This window comes from Clupea harengus, chromosome 18 (assembly GCF_900700415.2).
Source record: "Clupea harengus chromosome 18, Ch_v2.0.2, whole genome shotgun sequence".
NCBI classification, from domain to species: Eukaryota; Metazoa; Chordata; class Actinopteri; order Clupeiformes; family Clupeidae; genus Clupea; species Clupea harengus.
The window spans coordinates 23,844,777-23,867,535 of NC_045169.1; the positions used below are offsets into that span (position 1 = coordinate 23,844,777).

The 22,759-nt window shown below is 39.1% G+C and overlaps 1 protein-coding gene across 1 annotated transcript; it reads right to left on the bottom strand.

The window, feature by feature from the left end:
• Positions 1-506: 506 nt before the first annotated feature.
• Positions 507-8,551, bottom strand: LOC116224609 (CD209 antigen-like protein E). The gene is made up of 9 exons (XM_031584930.2): positions 8,082-8,551; positions 7,289-7,392; positions 5,291-5,341; positions 4,451-4,582; positions 4,083-4,106; positions 3,177-3,260; positions 2,773-2,915; positions 1,705-1,835; positions 507-1,514 (listed from the first exon to the last, which is right to left on the bottom strand). The coding sequence occupies exons 2-9, from the start codon at positions 7,350-7,352 to the stop codon at positions 1,379-1,381; spliced, it is 765 nt and encodes a 254-aa protein (XP_031440790.1). The 5' UTR covers positions 7,353-7,392; positions 8,082-8,551; the 3' UTR covers positions 507-1,378.
• Positions 8,552-22,759: the final 14,208 nt, after the last annotated feature.

Below are 22,759 nucleotides of genomic sequence, written 5' to 3' on the forward strand. Positions count from 1 at the left end.
ACATTTAGCATATTTTAAAGTTCAATGCATCAATCTGGTGCACTTTGACAGCAAAATGAAGAGGCTAGATCTATGAAGAACTTTGAGCTGTTGTAAACAATGCTGTTGTGTTTGTGCTCTGGTAACAGTTTAATCATAAACATTCCTGTGTTGAATGTTGCAGGGGCACAGGCCAACCCAACCACCCATCCATCCTACTACCCTCCCGACCACCCACTCCAGTCCACTTCACCAAAGCACATTACGTCACAGATCTCCATCAGATATTAAGCAAAAAAAAGGGCCAACTATTGGAACAGAAAATCAACAGAGGCTGCATCGGGCATGGCCTAGCTTCTCCACGTTCTTGAAAAACTGTGACAGTGGGAACACATATTGTTTTCCCTTTACATTACTCTTTGAGTCTAGCTTGTCAGGACAAGGCCCATTTGTACCTGACTCCTATTTGAGCCACAGTAATGGCATCCTCCTTCTAAAATTCTCTCATTCTGAAAACAAACTGAAGTGGGAGAGTGGTAAGTTTGTTCAGTTGCAGTGAAGTGCCCGGCAGTAGAAAACGGGTCAGTGCTTCAGATTGGTCCGTGTACTTTGCGGCCAATGGATTTTCGTTTTGAAATGAGAAATCCAAAATCCCCCCTTTTTCGTTTTTTGTTTTGATAATAGAAAACGGAAAACGAAAAAACGACCCGTTATCTGATTTTCTTTGATGTGCTTAAACATGGAAATCGGGAATTAAAATACTGTGTGGAAATCTTCTTTCTCAATTTTGCGTAGATTTTTGTGCCTCCCAGTCACCACTAGCAGCCTGGGTGAGTACCATAACCGTTACTGCCTCCCAGTCACCACTAGCAGCCTGGGTGAGTACAATTACCATTAATGGACCTGCTGTGCCTTTGCATTGAGCAATGAAATACTGTTTGTCAGTAGAGATACTTATTCTACAATTATTTTGTTCCTACAGGTAACATATTCAGACAGCGGCTTAGCAGGCTACAAGCTTTCTATTTGTATTCTTAAAACATATCATATATCAGTAAGATTAGGTTGAGACTAACTAGTTGATTATTAAGGATATACCAAGAATATATTACATATTCAGTGAGATTAAAAAAGAGGCTAAAACAGGCCTAATAAATGATGCTTAATACAGACTTCATTTGGCACTTATACAGACACATATTAGTTATGTGTGAATGGTTAACATATGTTCCCTAAACTAAAGTGTTTCCCTAGTTTTATGTCCAGGAATCAGACCAAACGCAATTAATGTCAAATCCATACCGCACGTCAGACACCCCTACAACATTTCTTCTAAGCAATTTTTTCGAGCATAAATGAATTTGAGTGGGTAAATAAATTGATGTTGTGGTAATATTAGTTAAACCCCGGCCATACAGCTTTTAGTCTCACAGATTCTTTTAAGTGAGCGACAGTCTTTGTCATACAACTTTCCTGCAAAAATCATGGCACAGTCTTCTGTGTTGTAGTTATCTGGCTGGTTTGTGCCCCAAAACCTGGAAGAAGAACAGAGTCCAGATATCAAATAAACATGATAAAAGGTGCTCATAATCTGTCAAATTAAACCATGACAGGTATCAGATTTCAGCTCTTTACTTTGTTTTTAGATCTGGACATATCTAACCAATGAAATTGTGTTAAATGTGAATTGTATTGAGCAGTACAGTATGTTTGGGTTGTACCAACTTTGGGTCTGTGAGGGGTGTGTTGTCCACCCAGCGCCATTCGCCCTCTTCCTCAGCATCAGTTAAACCAATCCAGTGGAAATCTTGCTGGGACCGCCCATCTCCCATCTCCCGTCTGGCCTTCAGGAAATCCTAATGTAAGAAATATCACGTTCATGATCTTGATAAGCAATATTATGATGACTACTGCAATAACCATTACAACATGCTGATTTCAATCACATTAGTCTTTAAAGCTTGTGTACTCTTATCCAATTAGTATCACATGAGAGGGTGTGAGGTTGAAACTGCTGTAATATATTTATCTATAAAATGTATTAATCAACCAAAGCTAAGATGACCTTTATTGACCCCAAACAGGGAAATGTGCTGAATACCTGAAAGTCACAAATAGGTAGTTGTAATTGCTTAGAGAGCGTTGACTAATATTCGTATTACTACATATCTGATGTATATCCAGTATTGTGCACCATATTGCTTTTCAGTGTCACCACGTTATTTATAATTAAATTAACACATTTTATAGTTTTTGCATTATAATGTTGTATTTTAGTTCAGGTTAAAGTATGTTTTTACGTAACCTTGGCACAACACAAGCATAAGGTTATATTGGCAATGAATGGTATTGAAGGAATTTTGGCAATTAAGTCTTATGTTTAAAAAGAAGATACAATCTGGGTAGGAACAAAGTAGTAGTAATAGTAGTAGTAGTTTTATCGCTGTATGTAAATAATGTACTATTTTTAAAACAGGATGCTGTTGCTGATGTTATATCAGGTAAGGAAATGATCTTGAGTGGCCCTCAGAGACACGTATCATTAAAACTGGTGTTTAACACATGATGCAAATAATGCTGTATATATATATGCAATAGCAATCCTAACATTCACACAAATGGTCTGCACACTTGTAAACAAGTAAACAGTTAATGCTCTCAGGTATGTTGGAGGTATAGGACATGGGGCTACTGCACCAAAAAATGAGTTCACCAGCCACTACTGATTCGAGTTTAGTACATTAGAGTTAGATAGTAGCCCAGGAAATATTTTTTAAGGAAATAATGTCATACCAGTTCTTGTTGACTGTTTATGATGACCAGGTGTCCTCCCATAGTCACACAGGCATCTCTACTCTCAGTCCAGTTCTTCGTATCAGTGGAGAAGTGGTAACATGATCCATCAAAGTACTGCCAGCCATCCGCACACTTCCCTCCTTTTTAAGGAATACAATTCATAATGACCACCAAAACTGGCATTTGGTTTGTCATGATTTGTTGACATACTGTTTGTATATACTACTCATTTGACCGAAACAAAGATAGATATTACTACAGTCATACTGATAAGTAGTCCCTTTGTTACATGGTCAAAACCTGATATGGACAGACCTGTTGCTTTTTCAGTGCTTCTGTGCACCTGAAGGAAGACAAGGTCTGGGAACCTACAGTCCACCACAGATGTATGGAAATCTCACCTTGTAGCCCAGTCTTCAGCTTTGTGTTCTCCTTGGTGAGATCATCATTTCTGTTTTTCTGCTCAATTAACATCCTTTCAGTTTCTGTTGAAAGGAAATAAATCAACAGTACACTATGCCATATAAGATGTCCAGAATAAATGAATCTATGGGCATGAAACACATTTTAAATATAAAAAAACAGGGAATTTTCCTAACAATTTACTAAATTGGAAACAGAATTTAGTCAAGTCAAGCTGAATCAGAGTAAATGACTTAGTAATAATAATGAATTACCAAAGCATTTTCTCATGATTTGCTTCCAGTTTCTACTATAATAAAGAGGTCATGCTGATAGCAAAAACGTAATTGTCATCACATGTAATAATTTTGTCTGTCATTCCATTTAAAGTGTTTTTAAGGAAACTAGTCAATCAGTCATATTGCTCTGACTGTGAGAGAGGAACAAAACATAGTGAGGTTGGGATAGGAGCCTGTGTGAATATGGGTGCAACTCAGGTAGTGAGGTTGGTAATGTTTAGTTGACAGTTAGTTGGTAGCTCAGCTAAAGTCATTTTAAATATTCATAGTTAGTGAATTACTTGGTAAAATAGACTATTCAAATAATGTGTTTGAGTTACATGAAAAAGAGGTGTAATGGGTAATGTAGTCTCTACCAGATAGGACTGGATTTTCATACAGTAAATTAAACACATTGTTGAGTTACTGTGGTCGTTACTCAGACAGAGAAAGTATTACAAATGAGAGTCTCTCTGTCTTTTAATTTGACTATTTATTTACAATTTCTCATTCATACAAACATTTTCACTCATTCATTGTCAGATTGACTTATTCTGTGATGGTATATCGCTGTCTTTCATCCTCTCACACCATGACTCACTCACTCACTCACTCATGCTAACTCACCTGCATTCTCCACCCTCATGAAAGCTGTAAAGAGAATAAGGGTGCTATTATTTTGTTATATTTATCACAGTAATCATCATTGTCAGAAATATTGTAATTGTGATCTACGTCTATATACTGAATTACGTTTTTATTTTTTTATCTATTCATTTGAATATTTTCAGAACAAGACGAATACATGTTTTTATCCTATCATTTTCAGAATTACAAATCACAGAAATACTAACATGGTATATGATGGTAATGGTTGTATATTGTTGACATATTTTGGAGAATTTCCAGCCTAGAATGGACTATAAAATAGACAATTTCTGGCTTGCTAACACACTAATGAACATGGTGTGCCCTCACTTTTAAAAAACACTCACAAAGCACTTGAAAAGCCACAAGAAAAGCTCCAAGGATGACACAGAGGACGGCCAGGATGGTTAACTTCAGTTTCAGGAGACCAACCTCATCCACGGTTAACTGGCAACAATTTGCTTTCTTAGAACTCTGAGCTGGGGAAGAATAAAGACCTATTAAATGAGTCTGCCGGTAACCCAGTGGTGCCTAACATATGTATTAATCATAGTTAACATCATCTATGTAAGTTACACTTGATTTACTTTACTATATAATCATATAATCAAAGATGGATATAAAAGCATTAGAGATGATTAGAGATTCGATTTGCACTTGAGGTGTATTTCCAAGGTGTGCTGGTAAAACTAGTAGTATAATTCCCCTTCATCCTCAGGGAAGGACTAAGAACTATTTTAGAATTGATATCTGTTCAAAGTGGCATTAAAGCAGCACTAAGGAGTTTTGGTGAGATAACCGCCAACAATGTATGCAAAGACCTAGGAAACAACACTAACAGCACAGCTGGCATTGATAGAGACGTGCTAGCATGCATTTACACAGGGTGGTCTACATAGCGGGGGCGGTTTACACAGAACTGCATAGCGCATAGCCTGGGCAGCTAGCCAGAACAATAAGTGTGTTTATCTGTCCTTTACATGACCATATACCTTGAAAATGAATTTGAAGATGATACTAAAGGTAGTTATTTATAAAAGCATAAAAGTGTTAAATTCTTGCATAGTGTTGTTTTAAAGTGTTTCTGTTATTAAACTCCGAGCTGGCATCTCTGCCTAAAGCCTTGAAACCTTGCACTCTTGAAAAACCAACAAATTAACTCTAAAACTACTGTATGTAGAACTAACCATTCCCTTTTGCCTGATTTTCACCGGACATCTTTAATGACAAGTTTGTACCTGTAGAGGGTAGTAGAGAAAGGGTTGATTCAGAGTTGACAACAGTAGGAGAGAGAGAAGGATAAAACAGTAAGAAGAAATGCAAAATTAGGAAATAAATAATGAATACCAAAATAAAACTAAATGACCAGCCTTTAAAATCTGCCTCCTGTGTTACTGTATAACTGTACAGGTTTCTTTAAGAGCCACATGAGGTTCAGGCAGTTTACCATAAGGGCTGATACATGACCCCTTTAGGTTGTATTCAAACTTTTTCCAAAGTACACATTGTAGGATTTCACCTTCAAAATATCTGTGTGCCCTCATTCAACTGTCCTGAAACTTGATCAAGACTAGCCCAAGGCACCACCACCAGGTGGCCCTTCAAAACAGAGCCGTGTTCATTCATGAACAAATATAGGGGGCATTTTTTAGGCAATAATTAAATTGTAGGCCATCTTTACAAAGCCATAGCTTAGTGTGCCCTCAGTCAAAATAGCTGTGATTTTGTCTTGTTTTGTTCATGAACACACTTTTATCTGTGTTATGATCATCTAGGTGGCTTTTTGCTTCATTAATCCTAAAATGTCGATTATCTAGTGCATGCTTGCCCCTCAAGAACTGCAACACCAGTGAACAGAAAAACAGCACTAATGTATGAACAACTTGATAAATCACATAAAGCTGACTATTATAACAATATTATAGTTATCAACAACACTTCACTGTTTTGGGGACTTTTTTAGCCTTCATTGATATCAGACAGTATAGAGGGACAGAGCATCAATGCAAGAGAGATTGGGGGTAGAATCAGCAGACTATTGAGGGCAGACTCAATCCCAGGTTCCCATGGTAATTTAGTGCACATAACACATGGTACATGGTGTGGGATGCTGGTGCCTGTGCCACAGCTCCCACACACTCTATACACCAGTAGATTCAGCCTGCGTCAATTTCCACATTACTATGTCCACAGTTTCACTGTGACACTTACAGTTACTGTGCTCACAGCCCCTACTACACACACAAAGTTTGGGGAAGATTGAATGAAGGCGGAGAGAGATATTTGAAAGCAAAATCCTGAATTTCCATTTTTCAGTAAAATTACATTTGAGCCAAATGACACTTACATGTTTTTTGAAAGGTTGAAAAAATAAAAGTGTTTGGCATATGTCTACTTTGGAAAAAGTTTGAATGAAATCCAAAGGGGTCTTGTATCAGCCACTACTGCCTGAATCTTACATAAAGTGCCTCTTAATATTGCAATCAGTTCACTTTCCATTGAAGTTACAACTTTAATAGCTTCATCTTTCATCACTGCTTATGATGTCAGGTGTTGTGGGTTACCATGATTGCACAGGCTCATATCCAGCTGATGTCCTTACAAGATTATCTGAAGTAAGTATGACTCTTCTCTGCTGAAGTGATGACTAACCTGTAAATTAGTAACTTCAGGTGCACTTGTAAGAATGTCAAAGCATAAGAATCTAGTCAAGCCAACAAATTGTTTTTTTTTGTTTACAGTGTAAACATACACCAAACACGACACATACACTGAGAAACTTTGGCGTGAAGTCTGACTAGACCAGAAGAGGAGGACAGGACTGGTAACATTACACCATCTGGTGATGTGGAACAAATGACCATGGACTGAACCAAAGAGAAGTGCTAGTCCCATAGATCACCACATATATTGAAATGTAATCCACATCTCTATCGAGTAGCAATGCAGACTAAGACCGTCTACCCATTAGTGTCTTTCCTGGTGGTATTGTGAGAGCTGAACCCACTGTGTGAAATATAAAAATGGTATATTTTTATACAAACAAATACATAAATAAGATTGTGAGGTTGGTTCAGTATGGTTTAAAAACAATATGATGTGCAACATATAAAAATCAACATCCTACACAATCATTCAAAACATTGAATATACATAAAGTTAAAGCTCACTCAGTTTTCAGTTACCTGTGGTAGAGTCCTCTGATGTGTCCTTTGGCATTACATCTGAGCAGATTTTGTCTTCTGACATCCTTGTGACCTCTAAGTTTCAGTCAAGTATTGATTGTGAGCTATGAGACAGAAGTATGTCCTCTGTCAGTCTCTTTAACTTAGGAAGTTCAGCTGTCAAACGGTTATTTGCACTTGTGTGAGAGTTCCCCTACATGTCCTCTTTCATACACACACAGTGGGAAACTTCAACATGAAGGCTGACTAGACCAGAAGAGGAGGACAGGACTTGTAACATTACACCATCTGGTGATGTGGAACAAATGACCATGGACTGAACTACAGAGAAATGGTAGTCCCATAGATCACCACATATATTGAAATGTAATCCACATCTCTATCGAGTAGCAATGCAGACTAAGACCGTCTGCCCCTTAGTGTCTTTCCTGGTGGTATTGTGAGAGCTGAACCCACTGTGTAGGGTTGTGAAATATCAAAATGGTGTCTTTTGTGTGAAGTAAACATGTTTCAACACATGACAGTCAAAATGAGCAGAACTACAGTTGTTGTCAAAAAGCCATTCATGTCAAAGGGAAGTAGAAGTATGTACCCGTTTAAGTAAAATAAGAACAAATAACAATCAATCAACTGAACAAAGACACAAACAAACAAATACAATTCATAGTTAGGTTAAGTATAGCTTACAAACAATATGATGTGCAATATGTAAAAATATATTGCTCAACATCCTACACGACTGTTTAAAAGACTGCATGTAAATAAAGTTAAAGCTCACTTGCTTTTCAGTTACCTGTGGGAGTCCTTTGATGTGTCCGTTGACGTTACGTTCAAGTAGTTTTGTCTTCTGACTTGTGACCTCTAAGATTCAGTCAAGAGGTGATTGTGAGCTATAAGACAGACGTCTGTCTCCTGAAGTTCAGCTGTCAAACAGGGTTATTTGCATCTCTGTGTGAGAGTTCCCCCTCAAGTCCTCTTTCATACCCTCACAGGAAGAAAGCACTATTCTCGCAAGATCATTAAATGGAATTGAGGTTTTGAAATGTGGACCGGGATGTTGCCAAATATCTTAAGACATTTTCTGAAGAAATGACACATTGTAATTTCCTGACTGTTATCCGCGGTTTATACATTGATGTTGGAAACTTTCTGCAGCCCTGCAGTTAATACTCATGTGTGACCTTTACATGAATTCATTCTTTTTCACCACAGTACTGCAGCTCCTCTCATCCTCATCATGTGTTGACTAGCATGCTAATTTACCTTGCTCTGGCCCAAGTGGTCATCAACAGGAGACAACTCTTCCTCCACCCCTCCCCCCTCTAACCTCATCTGGCCTTGCTGCCTTCATCCTTTTCTGCCTAATTCATTAGCTAAAGTTAGCTAGCTACCACCAGATGCCCTGTAACTGGTGCACTCACCCACTCAGGTGCTTGCACTGCCGCCTCACAGCAAGAAGGTCCCGCATGGGGCGCTGTTGGTCCTGGGGGGTAGGTTCTCCCCAGGCCTCCAGTGCTCAGGTGGGCTATCTCCCGGGCCTTTCTGTGTGGAGTTTGCATGTTCTCCCCGTGTTCACAAGGGTTTCCTCCACAAAGAACCCCAACACAAAAACATGCAACAGAAAAGATCGCATTCCTGTCCTGTCCCTGACCAAGAATGGACTGAACACTTGGCCTGGTCCCCGTGCGCCGTAAAAGGCTGCCCACTGCTCCTGGAGCCCCTTGAGGAAGGACAAGGACTTCAGGATGGGTTAAAGGCAGAAGGAAAATTTCACCGGCGACCTCATCAGCATGCGTGTGTGTGTGTGTCCTGTGTCGCCGCTAAATGCATGTGTGTGGTGTTGTGTGTCGTGCTGTGTGACAATAAAACATGACTTTGACTTTTATAATACTCTAGCCAAGCGCAAATAGCAACTGACCTGTGGGCATAGAATTAAAGTAAAGACACAACAGATTTCATTTTAAACAAATTATTTGTAGAAATAAATTGTATTAACAAACAGCATTAAAATGACATACATTTAACAATAAATTGCATTAAAGGAGACTGTTCTGCCTTCTCTAAGAAATGCTTGTAAGTAAACCTAAATTTAGTAGCTTTAGTAGCTAGAGATAAGTAAATACTGCCACCTAGTGGACAGCCCACACAAGGGAAGACGCGCAAGCTTGGTCTTCATTTATCGAGTTGTACCACGAGAGAACACACTGGTTTTCTTTAAGCTGAAGTCATCCTCGAAAAGCATTCTTCCACGAGCAAGCTTTGGATAGTATTTGTCTGTAAGTGCATATTATATTGTGTTTTGTTGTTGTATAAATGCCGTTTAGCCATCTTTGGAAATAGGTTGAATGTACATTTATAAATGTCGCGAATTTACAGCTAGAAAATAGCTAAACTATGCTAGCTCTTGCAGTCATGCTATCTTTGTGCCACATTGTTTTACGTGGTATTTATGTATGTCTTTGTTTTTGTCTGTTCCAGTTTTACAAAACGTCAATCTTGTATGAATGATTACAGAAGGGAACCACAGTAAACGCAAGAAAATCAAGACTTGTAGTTCATCTTTATTCATTCAGGAAAAGTGTTAGCTAGCTGTCTAAGCCTGCTAAAAGGAAACGCAGGTGGAGGACAGCATAGAGACATACAACTGATTGATGGATTTTTAAAAAGGATGACAGCCTGTATTTGATTTCACATTGAAGGTGATCATGTTATAGGCCTGTAACTCTGAGACGACATCAACACGTTGACATTTTAGTCCCACACACGTGTTGAGCACCTTCTCCATATATATGTGTGCAGCTCTCTCTCTCTTTCCATCAATGGGAGTGTAGGTTGTGAGGCTCTACTTGTCCATGGTGGCATGCAAAACGGTTTTAATAGTTTAAGGCGACTGAAGAAACGTTCTGCCTGTGTGACATATTTAGTAAAGGGCAGCCAGATTTGGGAACGCTCAATCCATGTCATACCATATCAAACCCAGCCAAAGTAATGATAATGTGGTCTATTGGACAGGCCTAGTGAATAGACCTACTCACTGGCCGACTCACTGTCTCACAAAACCCCCACAATCTTTAGTGCGTTTGATCCATCGTCCTGGTAACCTGCATCTTCGCTTGCTCTGTTTTTGTGCTTGCTAAATATAAGGAGGTACCAAACTGATGCAGTGTTATAAATGTATGCCAACATAATAAACTTGATCTGTCAATTATCAATGATCTCTTAGAGAAGAGATGCAGGTAAATGATGGAGATAACTGCCATGACTTTCAAGGTAAATGCAATATATCTCATATATATATATATATATATGTGTGTGTATATGTATATATAAATAAATATGTGTGTATATATAAATAAATATATATATATATATATATACAGCGGGTAAAATAAGTATTGAACACGTCACCATTTTTCTCAGTAAAAATATTTCCAAAGGTGCTATTGACATGAAATTTTCACCTGGGGTACGTTCGTCGTAGGATTGAAGCTAAGTTAATCAATTGGCCTTTTAGCCCGTTAAGATTAGCGAGCTGATTGAGAACAGCAAATATCGGTTCGTTAACGGCTGATCCGCATCCTAATCATGTGGTTCATTTCAACCAGGCTAAAGTTATCATGGCATTTGCGCGTGCACGTCCTACTTCAAAAGGCAGGAAAGGTCGATCACCAAAACCATGATTTTCTAACGGTATAATGGTTCTAAACTCAAAGAAAATGGCTCTTTTTTCTCCGCTGGCGAGTAGGAGATGAACATGAACACTTATGAAGAATACAAGACCATAATCATGGCAAAATTCAACACCACCACCGCTGTGAGAGCAAGGTGTGTTGGGATGTTTATACGGTGATATCTATGTATGAATACCTGACGGCAAGTGTCCACTGGCGCAGAGGTTTCCTCTACCGGTTTGAATCTGCATGGTTGCTAGTTCAAATCCCCTCACCTAGTTTTACATTTCCTTGGAAGTCGCTTTGAATAAAAGCGTCTGTTAAATGACTGAATGTATTAATAACAAATGCAATAAATTGAAGCAGTGAAAATAAATTGTCTGTATTTCTCTCTATTCTTATCATGAGTCCACCTTAATCATTTTCTACAATGATGATATGCTATGGTGTACTAATAACACTCATATAATTATGAGTGCTTTGTTCTCCGCATCACCGACACTACAAAAATGTACCACTCGCAAAAAAGCGCAAGACAGTCAATGTTCGACTGTGGTGTTTGCAATAAATGACTCGAGAAGGTCTTGTAAATTAATGATTCCTTGTCGGCTGAATCGGTAGCGCTCATACAAGAATAATGGATCTTGGCGATCGCAAAGAACTCTCTCCCTCCGCTAATCTAACTCTAATATCAGTCCTTGGTCAATGGGATCCCTCCTTTTTCCGGGGGTGTGGCAAGCTTATCCAGCTACACTTAAGTTAGCCTGCCCTGGAGCAGGTTAGTGCTAATCGATATGTAACTATGGTGATTTATCAAAAGTTGCTTCCACGAACCAAAAAGAGGGGCGTTTTTTATTTTAGCCTGAAAATTAGCTCGCTAAACCGCTTAGCGAGCTACGACGAATACCCCCCAGATGTTGGTAACAACCCAAGTAACCCATACATACAAAGAAAACAAATTAGATGCGTTCAGAAATTAAGTTATGTACTGTATAATAATGTGAAATGACACAGGGAAAAAGTATTGAACACGCTTACTGATATTTATTCAATATGTAGGAGCCAAATTAACCTTTATGTTGATTCTTATGTTATCTCTCTTTATTAGTATGTGCAAGTGTGAGAGTGTGTAAGAATGAATGAGTGACACTATGGCCGTAGGTGTTTTTACCCCATCTAGAGGACACCTGAACTTTACCTGAGAGGCTGAAGGTGGAGCCCAAGGGGGAAAGGCCTTAAAATCCAGCAGCCAGAGCATCTGGGCGTGGCTGAGGAAGGCAACAGTTTTTTGACCGTGTGCCAGGACGTTTGCAAAGGACTCATGTGCTTTACGAAAGACTCTTTAGTTTAATATCTTTTATTTTATTTCCAACAACTTGTTATCCACCATTCTACAATAAACGGTCAAAGGGACCAACTGGACTCACCTCTACTTCTCATCTTTCCTACACGCGTCAGAACTAAATCCATCTCAGCCACCCCTGGTAGGCAATTAGAAATTGCTGCTACACTTTGTACAAAAGCCTTTATAGGTAATGACAGCTTCAAGACGCTTCCTGTATGGAGAAACTAGTCGTATGCATTGCTCAGGTGTGATTTTGGCCCATTCTTCCACACAAACAGTCTTCAAATCTTGAAAGTTCCCTGGGCCTCTTCTATGATCTCTGATTTTCAGTTCTTTCCAGGTGATTGGCTGGGCCATTCTAGCAGCTTTATTTTCTTTCTCTGAAACCAATTGAGAGTTTCCTTGGCTGTTCACTTTCTTGCTGAAATGTCCACCGTCGTTTCATCTTCATCATCCTGGTAGATGGCAGCAGATTTTTATCAAGAATGTCTCGGTACATTTTTCCATTCATCCTTCCTTCAATTGTGTGAAGTTTGCCAGTACCGTATGCTGAAAAGCAGTCCCACGCCATGATGTTCACACCTCCAAACTTCACTGTTGGGATGATGTACAGTGTCATTTGTCCTCCAAACATGGTGTTGCATTATGGCATCCAAGAAGTTCAAATTTTCTCTTCATCTTACCCAGACTATATTCTCCCAGTATTTCAGAGGCTTGTCCAAATGTGGTGCTGCAACTTTAAACGAGCTTTAACATGCTTTTTCTTCAGCAATGGAGTCTTATGTGGTGAGCGTGCATACAGGCCATGGCGGTTTGAGTGCATTACTTATTGTTTTCTTCTAAACAACTGTACCTGCAAATTCCAGGTATTTCTGAAGCTCTCCACTGTGGTCCTTGGCTCTTTGGACAACTCTCTGATAATTCTTTTCACTCCTCTGTCAGAAATCTTGCGAGGAGCATCTGGTCGTGGCCAGTTTATGGTGAAATGATGTTCTTTTCACTTCCGGCTTATGGTCCAAACAGTGCTCACTGGAATATTCAGAAGTTTAGAAAATGCGTCTGTAACCCAATGCCATCAGTATGTTTGCACAAAGAAGGTTACGAAGGTCTTGAGAGAGCTCTTTGCTTTTACCTATCATGAGATTTTTCTGGTGTGACACCTTGGTATTGAGACCTTTTTATAGGCCATCAGTTGGGATATTAATTTGCACTGACAAGGGGCTGGATTGCTTTCTAATTACTGATAGATTTCAGCAGTTTTCTTGGCTTTCCATGCCTTTTTGCACCTCCCTTTCTTCATGTGTTCAATACTTTTTTCCTGTGTTGTTTCACATTAATACACATAACTTAATTTCTGAATTTATTTGTGTTGGTTTCTGTGTATGTATTGATTACTTGGGTTGTTACCAACATCTGGTGAAAATTTCATGTCAATAGCACCTTTGGAAATATTTTTATTGAGAAAAATGGTGACGTGTTCAATACTTATTTTACCCGCTGTATATATTGTGAACTCTCAACTTCAAGACACGACAAGGGTATATCCAGTAAGGCAAGTCCCTTTATTAATTGTTAAATTTACAAACTGAGAAAGTCAAAAATAACTGAAAACTCGTCCTTCTCTCGTCTGGAGGGTGGACAGGCCCTTTGGCTAACCTACAGTCCACTCCGCTCCTCAGACCTGCACACAAAAGATGACACTGGTTTAAGTTGCACAAACAAAGGCCCAGGCTTACACACAGTATAACTGGCACCTTCCTTTTGTCAGCCCAGCTTCACACTGATTTCCAAACCCCCTGTCTATCTAGTGGCTGCTCAGTGCCAATCTGAATTAATAGTTTGCAGCTGAGCTTCCCACTAGTGTATGGCCTGACCTCCGTAGTCCCCAGAGCACCTCCCCAGGGTCCTAGAGCCTGCCCAGTATAATAGCCCTGGTGAGGTATACGGCATCCACAACCTTCTCCAAGGGAATTTGCCATCGTATATCCCTAGTTGGACCCCAAGAGCAGCTTGGGGTACCACAATATATATATGATCATGCTTGTATTCTACCCATGAGTGTACCACAGTGACTGTTCATTGTTAGCCATCAGCCTGGGTCCTTGCAGAGAGATAGTGTTTTGTCAGCATGAATAGTATGTATGTGTCCATGAATATATTGAATGAATATTTCTGCCTTTGGGACAGACTATTAAGATTGTCCATATTACTGTTGCTTTGGGTGTTTCTTCTCTTGATTTGAATTTTACTTTCCCACCAGGACGACATGATCTCACTCTCCCAGAGGTCGACTGCAGTACCTGCTCTGCCCACCGGTGTCCTGGAGTGACACACATCCACCAGAGTGACCACTGGCCTGCCACAGCAAGCGAGGCCACTGGTGCATTTGTTGTTGTTGAGGTCTCTGATAGGGAAACATGAAACTCTGACTTTATTTCACCTCACAGTCTTCCACTCATTTCAGGAGCTGAAGAATGCTACACCTGGCAGCTCTAGACTGGCCTTTCATCAGAAGACCTCATGCCATGGGAGAGTGAGCTAATGTTGCATTTTACAAGTTGAGTAGATAAACCTAGCCATGAGTATAATCTCTTTATTGGTTTCTATGACAAAGTATTAACAACAATGTGAAAACATAAGGACTACATTTAGTAGTGTAGGCCTCAGTATATCAGATGTGTGTGTAGTAGTGTAGGCCTCAGTATATCAGATGTGTCTGTAGTAGTGTAGGCCTCAGTATATCAGATGTGTCTGTAGTAGTGTAGGCCTCAGTATATCAGATGTGTCTGTAGTAGTGTAGGCCTCAGTATATCAGATGTGTCTGTAGTGGTGTAGGCCTCAGTATATCAGATGTGTCTGTAGTAGGTAGGGTGACCAGATTTGAGTTTGTGAAAAAGAGGACACTTCGTCGCAGGACCCCGTCCCCTCCCCCGCAAGGGAGTTTTTGGACATCTTTTTCACATGTAGATGACCCCTTCCCCTCCCCCGCAACGTCGTTTTGACATCTTTTTCACATGCAGATGTCATGTACTATTGTAAACGATGCAACTAGTGGAGGTGGCAAGGTGCTCAGTGTTGCCAGATTGGAAATGGCGTATCCTATCAAAGGCTCAAAATGAACGTATTTGGAGGATAATTATCATATCTGGCAACAATGGGATAGCAGTCAACCAATGACAGTTCTCTCTACAGTCAGAGCTCGTGCAAGAAGGTGGAACGTAAGGGAGATACCCAAAACTTGGATGGATGGATGGGTAGTGTATAGCACAGTGGCGTAAGGTAGTTGTGACAGGCCTTAGTGCATGCTATTATCAAGGGCCCTAGTGCATGCTAGATAATAGTTAAGAGGCGCACGCGCGCACACACACACACACACACACATCATTAGGCGTACATGTATACATATACATGTACTGTATATATATGTGATAGTTAAACTTTCCAATGTTGTTATTATGTATAATCCATTGTATGCTTGTGTAAGAGACACAAGTGTAATGCTGAAAGAATGTGTTCTGTGAAACTCTCTTGCTGCAATAAACACATACTGATTATGAAACACATACTGAGTTATGGTTGAAACCTCTTCTGCAAATCGATATTGCTACAACAATATCTTGCACGCACAGACGATTGCAGAAGGGACACCACTCTGCGCAGAATGTACAGAATATGAACATGCCCATGTAAGCTTATGTGAGCACTTGTATAAAAGCTGGCTGTGCCCAGCTGCACTTTGGAGTCATGTGCATGATCTTGTTCGTGTCATCTCTCCCCTTTTGCAAAAGATAAAGCAACAACAAATTCTGATCGCTGGTCTCTGTCTCATTAATATTAACGTCTTAATATTAATTTATCTAACAATACATATTACCAACAATGTGTTGGATTTTACAGTCGAATCAGTTACTTCGGCTATTGTATTGGGAAAGTAGACAGGTCAAACAGAAAGCGATCAGAAACATGGAAAGCACTCTGACACACTAACGTAAACAGACGGTCAACGTGCTGAAAGGTTCTTTAAAAAAACCCTGATGAAAGGCACGATTTGTTGCGGCGGCACACACAGCAGCTTTACCCACATCTGAAAAACACATACACAATCAAACAGGCGCTCGGCAGCGACCTGACTCTGAAATTATAACAACCTGTTAAATAGGGGCACGGCAGCTGCAATGATAGCAGCTGTGCAGGACACGTTATTGCTATGTCCCTGTTGTGGTGGTCATCAGCTCGTAGGCGATGATGAGCTATATGACAAGGCAACAAGTCTGTCTGACCACTACAACAGGGACATAGCAATAACGTTTCTTGCACAACTCCTATCATTCAGGGCCTGTTTTAGAGCAGATTGCTCAGCAGTCCTCAGTCTCCCAATTTGCCAAGATGCTGATTGTGGATTATCACTCCGTAACATCCACCTTCGGTAAGGTGTGCACTGCCCTGCTATTGTTTCTGACATCTGTGACAGTGGCAACAGCCGAGTGATCCTTTCCCAAATTGAAACTCATTAAGACCTACCTGAGGGGCCGCATGGAGCAGGAGAGGCTGAATGGGCTGGCTATCCTGTCCATTGAAAAAGCATGTCATGCATCACCACCTTTATGTTTGAAAGGCATCGTTCGGCTTGCATGTGTGCTTTGCCTCTGGCTGTGCTCAGTCAGCCTCTCGGTCTTGACGTTCAGATTTTGCGTCTAAATTAGCTATATCGTATCGTCTCGTCACATGATCAAATAGAGACTTGACATTGGACAACAAAATATATATATTACCCAGCAATCATCATTGCATATCTGTATATGACAACAATACCAACGAAAATAAGAAATGATTAATTTAATTGAATAGTTTTTTAATAGTTTCCATAGTTTATGTAGGATAAGTATATAATTGTGTTATAGATTGCTACTGATTATTTCCCCTCCACAAAATAATAAAAACCACGACAGAGATAGGTTTGCCATTTCAAGGGTATATATTGCATAAGGTACTAACAACAATATTAACAACAATGTGAACACATTAGGACCACATTTAGTAGTGTAGGCCTCAGTATATCAGATGTGTGGGTGTGTGTAGGCCTCAGTATATCAGATGTGTGTGTAGTAGTGATCTGAATGTTTGAGTTTATGCAGAATGGCAAAATCTGTAGCAATACTCTGTACAAGAGCTTTTTGGAGTGGGTCGTTAGCAGTTATGAAGTGGAGACGCTGTGTAAAGGAGCAGCCATTTTCTTACCCAGCTGGCACCCCTCATATGCTGGCCGTGGCAGTGGACTGAAATCAGAAACATTATCGGTTTAACAAGGGTGGGAGGAATAACTCACTTTCATGTATTTAATAACTTTATTCACTTTTTTAAACCGGTGCATAGACTGCACTATGTTCTGAACTACTGGTAACTTGAATGCATAACAATGGTTTCTTTATGTGTAGCTCAAGTGAGCCTACCTACTTAACTTTGAGGGTGTTTTCATCTGCAATGACCAAGAGGTAGCATCTTCAGTGAAAAACATCCATGAAAAGACAAACCATGTGAGTGCCTGCGTGTTTGTTAATATTAACAGAAACACCATTAGTCAACAAAGACAATGCTCTGCTGCTTTTCATAGGCGCATCATTTACTGCATCCTAATAGCAGACGCAACAGACTTGTGGTACTTTTAACCACCAACAGTGACTCCTTTTCCCTTATTGTAGATCACCACATAACAATCTAAACTGGTTTATCTGGGCTGGGTGTGTGTGGAAGCATATGTGTAACCAGCATAGAGTTCCCCCTCCCACTAGTGGCTTAACATGAATGTATTATTTTTGGTTTTACGTGACAAGAGGATGTAACAATGAATAAAGTGTTAATAATTAATAATAATTAATACATGTATGCGGTCAATACAAGGGTTTGTTTTATGAAATTACATAAACAGCTGTAATGCGGTTTATATACATGCAGTATAGTCAGCAATACATGGTATTTCTCTCTATCACTCTCTCTTAAATTTCCTCTATAAACACACACTGGGTTATTTACATTCATGTGGATGTTGACCTGCTGTTCTTTTTAACCTCCTTAGGAACTATCAGTAGGACAACTGTCACCATCGGTACACTTACTGTAATGTTTCATCAGTTCAGGAAACAGGGGCCATAATTCATAGGAACTCATAATTTACATATGCAAGTAACACACCACATTGTCCATGCAACCACACGTCTTCAAAATGTGTTAATACTAAATAGAATTTGTGCATAGTTCAAAGTATAATCCCTGAAATTCCAGAAATAGTTGTAGTAAATAATGTAGAATTTCCCTATATATTTCACCTGTATTCTCCAACCTTATAATGGCTTCTAACTGTCATTTAAAAATGAAAAGGACAAAAACAAGAAGACTTGAAATGTGTTAATATTTTCCTGCTCATTTGATGGATTAAATACGGTCTTCGCTGAAGTATATGTGGGGGACTGAATTATTTGGCTGTGATCTGAATTATATGGTGGTTTCACCTCAACACCGCCCCCTACTGATGAGTCTGTACCAAGAACAACAGCTTGTAGACATATAGCCTTATCATAGTGGCACCTATAGGCTAATACAAATAATGTGAATTACACTCAGAACCATTTTCTTTGGTTTGATACACATTTATATACATATCAATCAGCACCAGTAACTTTATACTGCTGACTTACATTACCATTGAAAATGTAAAACTTAAATTTGGACAAAAAAAAGCTTTATTCACATTCTCACATACATTCTTGTATAGGCATATGTGCTTATGTGGACAAGTATAATAGTAAAACGTCTTGGACAATACCAGAGCAGGGGAACCTGAAGCAGCCAAGGACGGCAGCTTGGGTCCTTATAAACAGGTCAGTAAGAGCTTGGGTCCTTATAGACAGGTCAGCAAGAGCTTGGGTCCTTATAAACAGGTCAGTAAGAGCTTGGGTCATAGACAGGTCAGTAAGAGCTTGGGTCCTTATAAACAGGTCAGTAAGAGCTTGGGTCCTTATAGACAGGTCAGTAAGAGCTTGGGTCCTTATAGACAGGTCAGTAAGAGCTTGGGTCCTTATAGACAGGTCAGTAAGAGTTTGGGTCCTTAAAGACAGGTCAGTAAGAGATTGGGTCCTTATAGACAGGTCAGTAAGAGCTTGGGTCCTTATAGACAGGTCAGTAAGAGCGTGGTTTCCTTATAGACAGGTCAATAGTAGTTTGTGCACCAACCATGGGAATATATTTACATTAATGTAAACCAACACTCATAAGCTCAGAATAGAAAGACATTCATTTAAACCGACACTCATAAGGCTCAGAATATAAAGACATTCAACCCAAATATGACTGGCAAGCTAGCAGAAAGGGAATTGACCCCAAAGAACACCTATGCGTACAGCATGGGTGCAGGACATTGAAAACATATCATCATGTTTATTTTGTGCTTACCCAGTTGTCCCCATTAAATTAGGAAAAGTTATTGAATATGAAGCAAAAAAAATAATGTCAATCATTTATTTAGAGACGTTAAACATTGAATGGGGTAAAATTGACCCAAAAGATAATAGGAGGGTTAAAAATAACACAACATAAATCTGAGCTTAAATGAATTTACTCAGATCAAACGCAATTAATGTAAAATCAGTACCCCTCGTCAGACACCCCTACAAAATTTCTTCTAAGCAATGTTTCCGAGTGAGAATTAATTTGAGTGGGTAAATAATTTGATGTTGTGGTAATATTAGTTAAACCCCGGCCCTACAGCTTTTAGTCTCACAGATTATTTTATATGAGTAAAGACAGGATTTGTCATACCACTCTCCTCTCTTAATCATGGCACAGTCTTCTCCATCTTGGTCATCTCTCTTCTTCCAGTTATTTGGCTGGCCACGTCTCCAAAACCTGGAAGAAGAGCAGAGTCCAGAGAGCACATAAACATAATAAATGGCGCTCATATTCTCTTTAATTAAACCATGCGAGGTATCAGATTTCAGCTCTTTATTTAGTTTTTCAATGAAATTGTGTTAAATGTCAATTGTATTGAGCAGAAAAAAAAGGTAAATATGTTTGGGTTGTACCAACTTTGGGTCAGTGAGGGGTGTGTTGTCCACCCAGCGCCATTTGCCCTCTTCCTGAGCATCAGTTAAACCAATCCAGTGATCATCTCCCTTGGCCTTCAGGTAATCCTAATGTAAGAAATATCACTCTCATGATCTTGATCAGCAACATAATGATGATGACTACAATAACCATTTCATCATGCTGATTTCAATTAATCTTTAAAGCGTGTCTACTCTTTTTTGCTCATTCATTCTTACTCTTTTTTTTAATTTGTAGACTGATCAATTCATCTTTTGGCATCTGATGAATCTTAGTTTTCTTTTCCAGGTAGAGTGGGATATCCTATTAGTATTACATAAGAGGGCATTTGGGTAAAACCGCTGTAATATATTTATGTAGAAAATGTATTAGTCAACCAAAGCAAAGATGACCTTTATTGATCCCACACAGGGAAATGTGCTGAATACCTGATAGTCACAAATAGGTAGTTGCTTAGAATATTGATAAATATTCTTATTATTACATACCTGATGCATATCCAGGACTGTAGACCATATTGCTTTTCAGTGTCACCATGTTATTTCTATTTAAATATTAACATATTTTATAGTTTTTGGATTATAATGTTGTATTTTAGTTCAGGTTAAAGTATGTTTTTACGTAACCTTGGCTCAACACAAGCGTAAAGTTATGTTGGCAATGAATGGTATTGAAGGAATTTTGTAAGTCCTATGTTTGAAAAGATACAATCTGGGTAGGAACAAAGTAGTTTTACTCATCATAAGCCATATTCCCTCATTATTCCTTACATACATACAACAATATATGAGTTCCCATTAAGGTCTAAAATCTGTATCACTCATAATTATCACTGACCATTTCCCAATGATGCATAGTTTATTGCCTCTTACAAATGTCTGCTTCATGCTTAAACCTAGACCTCTACTTAAGTAAACTGATATATTCAATGATATTACTGAATGATGACTACAGACTTGTAAGTAATGAACACATTGTTTGCTTTTATGGAGATCTGACTGGTTACTGGTACAGATTTCTGCTAACTGCTTACTCAGCCATGTCAGTCAATGGAAGAGCAGAAATTGCTGCATGACCACTGAATGATTTCCTTCAAATTGTACGTAAATAATGTACTATTTTAAAACAGGATGCTGTTGCTGATGTTATATCAGGCAAGGAAATAATCTTGAGTGGCCCTCAGAGACACGTATCATTAACCTGGTGTTTAACACATGATGCAAATAATGCTGTATATATATGCAATAGCCATCCTTGCATTTACACAAATAGTCTGCACACTTGTAAACAAGTAAACAGTTGCTGCTCTCAGGTATGTTGGAGGTATAGGACAGGGGGCTACTACACCTAAAATGAGTTCACCAGCCACTACTGATTAGAGGCTAGTACATAAGTTAGACAGTAGAGCATTTCATATTTTAAGTAATTCATATGTCATACCATTTCTTGTTGACTGTTTATGATGACCAGGTGTCCTCCCATAGTCACACAGGCATCTCTACTCTCATTCCAGGTCTTCTCATCAGTGGAGAAGTGGTAAAATAATCCATCGAAGTACTCCCAGTCATCCGCACACGTCCTCACTCCTTTTTAAAAAAGGCAATTCATAATGACCACCAAATCTAACATTTTGTTTGTCTTTTTTTTTTTGACATACTGTATGTATATATCACTACTTTGACCGAGACAGCAAACAAAGACTGCTATTACTACAGTCATACTGATAAGTATGTTACAAGTCTTGTTACATGGTCAAAACCAGATATGGACAGACCTGTTGTATTTTCAGTACTTTTGTGCACCAGAAGGAAGACAAGGTCTAGGAACCTCCAGTCCACCACAGATGTATAGAACTCTCACCTTGTAGCTCATTCATCAGCTTTGTGATCTCCTTGGTGAGATCATCATTTCTGTTTTTCTGCTCAATTAACATCCTTTTAGTTTCTGTTGAAAGAAAGGAAATCAACAATAGACTATCTCCATTAAAGTTACAGAATACATTAATATACGGGCATGAAACACATTTTAAATATCATAATAACAGGGGAACTTTACAGTCAGTTTCATGGGGAACAGGTGTCACCATTTTTTTATTTGCTTACAGAAGACATCAGCCAGAAGTTGGGAATGCTGCAGGAGGAGTATGATACTGCCACTGCCATGACAAGGACTTTGGAGGCTAACCTTTCAGGTAATAAGTTACACATCTGAGATATTTAATCAGGATTGAATATGGATAGCCCTACAAAAAGTCAGTCAAATATCAAGTACTAGCTCTGACTCTCAACTACCCGTCAACTTGCTGTTTACTAAACTATAACTTACTTGAAACTAACCCTACTCTCACCCCAACTCTTA

Excerpts from the sequence above, each read along its gene's own strand:
- LOC116224609 (XM_031584930.2), bottom strand. The coding sequence starts at position 7,352 with ATGTCAGAAGACAAAATCTGCTCAGATGTAATGCCAAAGGACACATCA. Across the intron at positions 4,107-4,450 it reads TGTGGCTTTTCAAGTGCTTT|CTTTCATGAGGGTGGAGAAT; the intron begins GTGAGTGTTTTT and ends TTCTCTTTACAG. Across the intron at positions 3,261-4,082 it reads CATGAGGGTGGAGAATGCAG|AAACTGAAAGGATGTTAATT; the intron begins GTGAGTTAGCAT and ends TCCTTTCAACAG.